General features: G+C 36.5%; 1 protein-coding gene across 1 annotated transcript; it reads right to left on the bottom strand.

The window, feature by feature from the left end:
• Positions 1-2,476: 2,476 nt before the first annotated feature.
• LOC137620928 (trichohyalin-like) lies at positions 2,477-4,327 on the bottom strand. Its single transcript, XM_068351372.1, has one exon. The coding sequence runs from the start codon at positions 4,325-4,327 to the stop codon at positions 2,477-2,479; it is 1,851 nt and encodes a 616-aa protein (XP_068207473.1).
• Positions 4,328-11,350: the final 7,023 nt, after the last annotated feature.

The raw sequence follows: 11,350 nt of genomic DNA, 5'->3' as shown, positions 1-11,350 counted from the left end.
GTCGAGCAAAAGGTCGGGAAATAAGCTACCGCGGCGGAATTCTGCGCTTTACTGAGTGCCACTCTAGTTATGAATAAAATGTGCTAGAAGTTCTTGACAGGAGAGTTACAGTTGTTACTGGGTCTAAGAAAAATCAAGGATAAAACGGTAAACGAAGGTAGCAGACTCCTGGAAAATGAAAAGGGATGACGAATGGGACAGAGGAAAGCTTGAAACGTGTCAAAAAAGTATTATGAATGGTAGATCATGACAAAAGGCGGAAACGTCTGGTGAAAACTATTCTCTGTACTAGTCGATGAAGAAATATGAAAATGGTTGTTAGCAAATATGAAGAGGAAGTGCTTTCGACCGAATTGAAATACGAATAGGGTTTTGAGTATGGATGACAATCCAGAAATATTGGTGGAAGAAAAGCTAGAGATAGTGTGTGTAACTCAGAAGTTTTGTTTGAGAGGAAGAGATCGAGAATATACTGGCTAGATATGATAGAAGATTTATTGCTCTACAAAGGCACTAGAATGCAGAAGGCGGAAAGTTGCTGAGAAATATTTGAATTGCTATATGTGAAGGGATGGTTGAGGAGGTCGACCAGAATGGCCTTAATGTCAAAAAGCACAAACATATTTATATATATATATATATATATATATATATATATATATATATATATATACATATATATATGTACATATATATATATACATATATATATATATATATATATATATATATATATATATATATATATATATATATATATATATATATTTTACCGGCGGTCCGACCTTCAAATACTAATTTGGCCGTGTTGCTTAATTTAAAACAAGGTGGCAGCAAGTAAACTGCCTTACGGCTTTATTTTTACCAGATTACCGAAGTACAGCAAAACATCAGGTTGGCAAACAATAAAATAATCAAGAACAATCATAAACAAAAGAGGGTAAAGAGAACGTTGGAAACGTCAACGATAAATTTATTATACAATATATAGATATTATAAAATAAACACTCTGCAAAGCTGCTCATGTCAACAAAAGAAAAAATTACTTGGAAAACACACTAATTTCGTTTATGCAGTTATATAAATAATAAAGGGAAATCCTTTCAGGACACAGACGGAAAATATCATACCACACTAAAAACATATTGAAGAGAGAAGGGTACTAGTAAGAGGTATAGAGGCATAAAAGATTCACGTACTATTACCCTTTTTCGTTATCTCACAAAAAAACTTATCAATATAGAGAAAGTAACAGGAGAGTTTAGAACCTACTTAAATATATATTCCCTACCTACCTAAACCTCTTTCGTTACAGAGAAAATACACATATATATACAAAAACTCACACATTATATTAATGAATTTCCGACCTCCGCTTGTACTCATGAAGTTATAATCTTTTAAAATCAACTTGATATGTAAAATGGCACTAGGAATGCTCTGTCTCAAGACCTCGCAGGGTCAAAAACGCTCTTGAACTATGGCCGACACCTGGAGTCGCTCACCAGCATAATACCGCCCTCTTAACCGAGGGACACATAACTCCACAGCATAACATAACCCTCTTCACTAAGGAATACGCAGTGGCACTAAACTATACCTGTGTTTCAGGCCATACTGGGCCAAACGTTAGCGAACTATGGTCGTCCATATTAGCACCAACTGCTGCTGCTCAAGTATTAATACGGGATTGCGGTCGTCAGACCGCTGATGAGCATTAGCGTCTCTCGGCACAATATCTGGCCTCCTGCCAATACAAAAATTATTTCCCCTCCACCTTGACTCCCATTCCAGTCGCAAACTCAAACTCCGCCTTCAGAGTCGCTACAAATGTTTCAATTGCCCATTTAGCATTCTCATCCCTCATGGAAGACAACATGGGATTTCCAGTTACACTTACCTCAGAACCATTTCTCTCAAATAACTTATCGAGCCCCATATAGTCCAACTCCCTGAACTCACTTTGGGCTCCCAAACGCGTGACCACGAAAACAAGCTTTTCAGTCTTTACCGACCTACCTTGCACCAGAGGACAATTACCTGGAGTCCACACCTCACAGTCATTGGCCACTATCATGGCCACCCCCTTTATGGGTAATTCATCTACTATTACCAGACTTTTGGGTCCTTTTACCCATGTAGAGTTTATCACCAACTCTACCAAGGGACATGCCGTTACTGTTCTCGGGAATCTCCCTAGTAACACAAATTTTTCCTGTCCTTGGCTCAGTCCTTCAGGCAATACCGAACGCAAAATTATGGATTGTGCCGCTCCCGCGTCCCTTAAAAACTTTACCCGTCTGTCTCTCCGACCTATTATGGCCTTTGATGCTCACTACACCTTCAAAGACACACTTTTTGAAACACTCATCTGTTACAGTCGAATCCGACCCAACAGATCCACTGGCTTTGCTTTATCGAACCACAACCGGCACTTCTCTTTTATGTGACCTGGTTGCCCATAATACCAGCACACTAGTTTTCCACCTTTCTTTGTTGAACCTGGCTTCTTACCTCTAACCGGTGATTCCTTTGTCCTCTCTCCAGGTTACTGACTTGCGCCTTTTCCACTTGGATTCCTTTTGTGTCCCACTTGGCCTTATCACTGTACCGATAGTTCCCCTTGTGGGAAAGGAAAAACTCATCAGCTGCTACAGCCAAAGTATCCAAATGATCCAACTTAAGATCCTCTAAGTGAGTTTTCAGATCAAGACTAATATTATTCTTGAATTCTTCAATGAGTATTAATTCTTTTAAAGCATCAAAATCTTCCTCACCTTTGGCTTTCAACCATTCCTGAAAAGCCACTCTTTTCCTCCGTGCAAATTCCACGAAAGTTTCCTCCCATCCTTTCTGCATATTTCTAAATTTCTGATGGTAGGCTTCAGGTACCAGCTCATAAGCTTTTAAAATGAAATTTTTCACTTGGGAATAGTAAGCACTCATTTCTTCGTTCAGGGCAGCATATAATTTCTGGGCTTTACCCATTAACCTGCATTGTACCAGCGTAGTCCAATTGTTTTCTGGCCATTCTAGCCTGTTTGCTAGTTTTTCAAACACAGTGAAAAACTCTAAGGCTTCTGTTTCCTTAAAGACAGGCATTACTTTAATAGCATTCCCTATGTTAAATTTGCTTTTGGCGGGAACTTGCCTTAGGTGGAGTACTTGTAATTCATGCGTTTCCTGTTCTCTTTCCCATTCTAATCTTAGTTGTTCCTGTTCTCTTTCCCATTCTAATCTTAGTTGTTCCTGTTCTCTTTCCCATTCTAATCTTAGTTGTTCCTGTTCTCTTTCCTGTTCTATTCTTAGTTGTTCCTGTTCTGTTTCCCGTTCTAATCTTAGTCGTTCCTGTTTAAATTTTGCTTCTAACATTTCTTTCTCATGAATTCTTTCCTCTTCTTTTAAAGCATCAAAATCTTCCACATCTTTGGCTTTCAACCATTCCTGAAAAGCCACTCTTTTCCTCCGTGCAAATTCCACGAAAGTTTCCTCCCATCCTTTCTGCATATTTCGAAATTTCTGACGGTAGGCTTCAGGTACCAGCTCATAAGCTTTTAAAATAAAATTTTTCACTTGGGAATAGTAAGCACTCATTTCTTCGTTTAGGGCAGCATATAATTTCTGGGCTTTACCCTTTAACCTGCATTGTACCAGCGTAGTCCACATGTTTTCTGGCCATTCTAGCCTATTTTCTAGTTTTTCGAACACAGTGAAAAACTCTAAGGCTTCTATTTCCTTAAAGACAGGCATTAATTTAATAGCATTCCCTACGTTAAATGTGCTTTCGGCGGGAACTTGCCTTAGGTGGAGTACTTGTAATTCATGCTTTTCCTGTTCTCTTTCCCGTTCTAATCTTAGTTGTTCCTGTTCTCTTTCCCATTCTAAGCTTAGTTGTTCCTGTTCTCTTTCCCGTTCTATTCTTAGTTGTTCCTGTTCTCTTTCCCGTTCTAATCTTAGTCGTTCCTGTTTAAATTTTGTTTCTAACATTTCTTTCTCATGAATTCTTTCCTCTTCCCTCGTGGTAATCTGTAGTTTCATTTTCTCTATTTGAAATCTTTCCAATTCTAACCTATCCTGTACCGAAATATATTCAGCCCTATTAACATTACTTGTGTATTCTCTCCATATCTTAATGGCCGTCACTAAATATACTAACAGAGTTCCTTTCTTCGTTCTTGGTGCTACCGAGATATTTATGAATTGTGCAATTTCCTGCAACTCAACCTTCTTTAAATCCCCTATTTCTTCTTCCCAATCAAATTTCTCTAAAAATTCTGCTACCTCAAAACCCACCGCTCCTACCGGATCTTCACCTTTGTCTGGCATTGTCTCTCGTCTTAGAAATATGAAGAAAAGAAAAGCAAAGAATATGTGTAGAATTACCCTTTTAATTACGTCTCAATCCTTTTCTTATTTACTCTGATGCCGAACTGAAAAACTACTTTAAACCAGATCTATGGAATGTTTTTACTTAATCCTGGCAAGGTCGCCAGTGTTACCAGCGGGCCGACCTTCAAAAACCAATTTGGCTTTGTTGCTTAATTTAAAACAAGGTGGCCGCAAGTAAACTGCCTTACGACTTTATTTTTACCAAATTACCGAAATACAGCAAAACACCAGATTGGCAAACAAGAAAATAATCAAGAACAATCGTAAACAAAAGAGAGTAAAAAGAGTGTCGGAAACGTTAACGATAAATTTATTATACAATATATATATTTTAAAACAAACACTCAGGAAAGCTGCTCATGTCAACAAAAGAGAAAATATCATACCACACTGAAAACATTTTGAAGAGAGAAGGGTACTAGTATGAGGTATAGAGGCATAAAAGATTCACTTACTATTACCCACTTTCATTATCTCACAAAAAACTTATCAATATAGAGAAAGTAACCAGAAATTTTAGAGCCTACGTAAATATATATTCCCTACCTACCTAAACCCCTTTCGTTACAGAGAATATACACATATATATACAAAAACACACACACTATATTAATGAATTTCCGACCTCCGATGGTACTCATGAAGTTATAATCTTTTAAAATCAACTTGATATGTAAAACGGCACTAGGAATGCTCTGTCTCAAGACCTCACAGGGTCATAAAGGCTCTTGAACTATGGCCAACCCCTGGAGTCGCTCACCAGCATAATACCGCCCTCTTATCCGAGGGACACATAACTCCTTAAGCATAACATAACCCTCTTGACCAAGGGATACGCAGTAGCACTAAACTATACCTGTGTTTCAGGCCCTACTGGGCCAAACGCTAGCGAACTATGGTCGTCCATATTAGCACCAACTGCTGCTGCTGAAGTATTAATCCGGGATTGCGGTCGTCAGACCGCTGATGAGCACTAGCGTCTCTTAGCACGATATCTGGCCTCCTGCCAATACAAAAATTATTTCCCCTCCACCTTGACTTCCATTCCAGTATCGTGGAAGCCCAGCTCACCATCAGCATAACAAACATGGGAAACAGAAAAGGGGCTGGAATTAACAACTGAACCTAAATACCTACTTTTCCAGCCCACAGATGGCAGGCTGGTGCACACTAAGGAAAAACAACTTTTAATTTTGAAAAGATGAGAGCAATATGTTACGTTAATTATTCAAAAGCAAGAATTACGTTACAATATATAATATTACGACTAGCGAATTACGTAAATTCTCGAGCTCAAAAACTCACCTGCTTTTTATTACATAATCTAATACACAAGAGAAAACCTCCAAACTCTGAGAATAATACGCAACTCCCAGATAATAATATATATTAACACTGAATATTTAAATGGTGTCTTTACTTTACACTCAAAGCCAAACTGGGTGATTACTTTACTTTTAACTGAAACTATTTCTAAATCAACCTCATACTTCGGTTTTTAGTCAGGGGATACAACAAATTACATGAATTCCTAAGCTCCAAAACTTACCTGCTTTATATTACATAATCTGATACACAAGAGAAAATCTCCGAGCTCTGAGAATAATACACAACTCCCAGATAATAATATATATTAACACTGAATATTTTAATGATGTCTTTACACAAAGTAAAACTGGGTGATTACTTTCATTTTAACTGAAACTATTCTTAAATCAACCTCTTACTTCGGTTCTTAGTCAGAGGATACAAGCAAAGCACTGAAAGAAGTATTGGTGATTGTAATAATACCCACTTTACAAAATTAAATATATTCTATAAAAAAATAACAATTCAAAACTAATACCAAAAATAAATCACTCGAAATTTAGATCTGAACTAGACCATAGACTAAGACAAAATGACACTTCCAACAAAATTCGCAATAACTTGTTTCACTAGAAACTAATTCATGAAAATTTTTAATTTGACAATTAATGAAAAAAGTTGACATTTTAACACTATATTAAATAAACAATGAATACACTTACATATATGTAACTGTTACTCTTACGTCCTTAGAGTTCACACAAGGTTGCCGAACAGTTAAGCAAAATTAAATACACTTCACTGTTTTAACCAAACGCATTAGGCTAGCCTAGCGCGAGCGAGATCTTGGCTACGCTACGTCACTGAGACTATCGTATACGATCGGAACATTTCACAGAAGAGGAAATATATGTGCATGATCTTATCTTCACTAGTATAATTTTGCCTAAATAGCTATAATTCATTAAAGCTAAATACCGGAATGTCGTACTACTGACTAAGTAAAGCATATATGGCGTAGGACAGCGTCCAAAATGGCGCCTCCGGTGGACGGCTATGCTCCGATAAACACATCTAAATTATGCTAATTTAACTGTGAGAAGGGAGCTAAAAATTATACACAGGAAAGATTAAATACTAAACTTTCCAGAGGCTGAAGATGCTGGAAAATGCATGATAAATCCCAAATATTAGTAACACAACACTGAGAGCAAGCGGGAGATACATCGTGCTTAATTCACTACTAACAAAGGAATGGGTCGCCATGTTTGGCACTGTAGTAGTACAGGAAGGGGATCCACCAGGTAACCTTGATGACGGCTCCCCTTCATTTTTGCCACTCTTCCCCCACAGAGCGAAAACTCTATTCAGGGTGAAGATTACCATGTGTCGTATCAAGAAATACGTCCCCTGATATTATGCGATATCCTTAAGAATTTTCTTAAAGGATACTCCCGCCAGGAGTTAGAATCTGGGAGACCTATGGTCAATTCTCTGGGAGTATCACTGTAGCTAAATATCCCTTAGAAAGCTGCCTAAAGGAACCTTCCATCAGGACGACATGGCTGAGCCCAAAAGTGAAGCCTATGTTCAGGGACATTTATAGCTACCCTTCAACACGCAGAACACCAAGCATTCTGTTATTTCTGGTATATAAATATGTCACTGATACATACTTGCATAATTGTTTATATGTATATGCATATATATATATATATATATATATATATATATATATATATATATATATATATATGTGTATATATATTTATATATATACATATATATATATATATATATATATATATATATATATATATATATATATATATATCCTAATTGTATATCTAACCATATATAAAACCTTTAGTTATTCAGCCATACGTACTCGATTTTTAATTTTTGGGGATTTATTTTTATTGCTGTTGTTTTCATATCCTATTATGAAGTTTTACGAATGTAATAAGATACATTTTCGGCGCTTTTCGAAATGATATTGAAATTATGCAAATGAGGTTTGGAAAATAGCGAAGGATCCAGTTACTGTAACGACTTTTTCCGTCCGAGAGTTTGCTATCTATGCTGGCAAAAGGCATTGTTAAAGATTTTTAACTTTTCGCATTATGAAAAGTTGGTTATCAAAGCTCGAACTGGAGGTAGGCGAAAAACCGAGAAAACTAGGGCAATAAGAACTGTCGAAGGAGGAAAAGAAGGAATAATGAAGAAATAGCAAAAGAGATGCCACCATGATCTAATATTTGAGAATTTTTGCGAAAATGTGCAATTGAACTGAAAGTCGTTGATAAAGATGTGATTATCACTGAACCAAATTTGGAATGTCGTTTTTGGTGCAGTTCGACCCTATCAAGGGATGAAAGACGTTACTTTGACATCTTAGGTTACCAAAGGCAAAACGGGGTTTGCCAAATTGGATCTGCTGCCCTTATTATTATTATTATTATTATTATTATTATTATTATTATTATTATTATTATTATTTTTATTATTATTATTATTATTATTATTATTATTATTATTATTATTATCATTATTATTATTTTTATTATTATTATTATTATTTGCTAAGCTACAACCTCAGTGGGAAAAGCAGGACGCTCTAACCTCAATGTCTCCAACAGGGAAAGATACCCCAGTGAGGAAAGGAAAGGAAATCGAACCCGGCTCTTTTGTATGGATGCAAGTGCTCTATCCACGACCTACATATAAAGTGCCCAATAGTACACGAGGAATAAGCATACACACACACACACACACTCACACACACACTCACACACACACACACACACATATATATATATGCTTATTCCTCGTGTACTATTGGGTACATTTCTGTAGTTCGTGGTTAGAGCACTTGCATCCATAGCTAGAATACCTAGGTTTATTACAACTAAGCTTTTAGAAGAAGAGCACAGAGAAACATTTGCTATTGAGTGTAGGAATCGATTTTCAGTCTTAGAAACTTTAAGAGACGAAGAACAGACAATTTATGAAGAATGGTGTGATATTAAAAACATATATCAGTCAATTGGTAGTGAGGTCTTGGGACAAACAGTTACAAGGAGAAAGCCATGGATATCGAGTGATACTTGGGATACTATAAAAAAAGAGACAAAGACAGAAATTGATTGTTGAATGTTTTCGAGGAAGTAATGAAAATTACAAGGTAGAGCATGCTAAGTATTCCAGTATTGACAGCGAGGTCAAAAGAAAAGCCAGGAATGACTGGGGAGAGTATTTGGACAGTAAAGCAGATGAAGCCGACAAAGCTATGAATTCAGGAAGTGGTTATGGTGTGAGAATTGCTTATAGAATTATCAATGAAATCTCGACTGGGGCAAAGAAGAAGAAGCATATACCCATTAAAGAGAGAGAGAGGGCTCTGTTATAGCAACAGAAGATGAAGAAAGACAACGGTGGATGGAAAACGTTAATGAGGTTACGAATAGGAGATATGAGGGGAATAATTTGGTTGATATACCTGAAGCTGATGAAGACCTTGATGTGCCCATGAATGAACTCAGTGTGTTTGAAGTCAAAGCTATCCTCAAAAAAAAAAAAAAAACTAAAGTGATGGAAAGCCCCTGGATACGATGGAATAACTGCCGAGATGATACTGGCTGAAAATGAACTCCTAGACTACTTACAATATTATTTTGTAGAATGTGGCATGAACAGGCAAAACCTGATGAATGGGAGTTGGGAATGTTGTTGAAAATAGCAAAAAAAAAGACACCTGATTAATTGCAATAATTACAGAGGCGTAACATTTAAGTCAGTTGATATGAAAATATATGGTATGCTTATTTTAAAGAGACTGGAGAGAAAGATTGATGAAATGCTGAGAGATGAACAAGCAGGATTTAGAAAAGGTAGAAGTTGCACGGACCAAATTTTAATTTTGAGACATGTTCTACAGTAATGCGTAGAATTTAGAAATCCCCTTTTGATGAGATTTGTGGTCTAGGAAAAAGCCTTTGATAGTGTGCACCGGCCACTTTTTTTTGGGGGGGGGAGTACTGCGTTATTATGGAATTCCTCTTAAATGTGTAAATTTGATTAAGTCTGTTCATGAGCATAGGAAGTGCAAAGTTAATGTTAATCGAGTCTTATCAAATGAATTTCTAGTGAACAGCGAAGTACTCTAAGGGAATGTGTTGTTACCTATATTGTTTATCCTCCTCTTGGATTTTGAAATGCATAGAACAGTCAGAGATGGTGGAGATGAATTGGACTGGATTAGTGATAGTAATTTAGCAGACCTAGAGTATGCTTATGATGCTGTCCTTGTTAGCAGAACACCACAGGGTTTGCAATTCATGCTTACCAGAATACATTAAATATCACACGAGCTTGGGCTGAAGATAAATAGAAGAAAAACAGAGATGATGAAGACAGAATATGCAATGGAAGATGAAATATCATTGGAAGGAGAAAGTATCAGTGAGGTAGGACCATTTAAGTATTTAGGAATTATGATCTCCAATATAGAGTCTTTAGAATTAGAATTTAGTGAATGATTGTAAAAGCAAATCAAACAATAGCTATATTAAGTGAAATTTGGAAATCAAATCGCCTGAAATTACACATGAAAAACAGACTATATATCAGTTTAGTAAGATTGGTGTTACTGTATGGATATGAGTCATGGTATGACACTGAAACAATCTTCAATAGATTTAGTAGATGTGGGAACAAAGCCCCCAGAAGGATATTGGGAGTTAAATGGCAGGACAGGATTAGAAATGAAACTATAAGAGAGATTACTCTACTACCATATGTGGACGAGATCATGATGAGGGGTAGATGGAGATGGTTTGGGCATGCTCTTCGCACTCCCCTAGAGAGATTAGTTCAGCTGAACTCCACAAGGCACTAGAAGTGTTGGAAGACCCAGGCCTACATGGCTGAGGACTATGAAGCGCCAAGTAGGAGATGATGAATGGAGAAGTATTGAATTAAAAGCTCAAGATAAAGACGACTGGCGAAATCTAACCTAGACCCTTTGCGGCAATAGGCGTAGGAGGAGATGATGATGATGATGATGATGATGATATATATATATATATATATATATATATATATATATATATATATATATATATATATATATATATATATATATATACAGTATGTATGGAATGCAGTGTGCATCTATAATTTTTTCTAGTGAAACAACTGTGTCCACGTTGCGACAGACTTGCAGCCATTCAGACATTCAGCCTTGGGCCATCCTCTCTCATTACTGGCTTCCATTGAAGCATGCAGAATGTAGGTAACTTACTCCGAATTCTCGAAGGGTGTATAACGACCGTGGATCATCTAGAGCCTCTCGAGTATTACCGTGATGTTTCGTTCTCTGACTAACACGAGTTTACACGCAATATGTGTTTGTTTTGTTGCAGATGCTGTTTGATGGAATAGAGATTGTGATAACTAACTATTAATGTTTCCTTGATACATCATTAGGGGTAAATGTTTACTTTAAACATTATTTGCATGTTTTCTATAACTATCAAGAACGAATGTCCACTTTTAACATAATTAGCAATTAATGCTTCTATTAAATATAATCAAGGATGGATGTATCCTTAAATATATTTTATATTATACTGCAATTGTATTTACTTGTCA

This window comes from Palaemon carinicauda, chromosome 27, assembly GCF_036898095.1.
Source record: "Palaemon carinicauda isolate YSFRI2023 chromosome 27, ASM3689809v2, whole genome shotgun sequence".
Lineage (NCBI taxonomy): Eukaryota > Metazoa > Arthropoda > Malacostraca > Decapoda > Palaemonidae > Palaemon > Palaemon carinicauda.
This window is presented reverse-complemented; position numbering and strand designations above follow the sequence as displayed.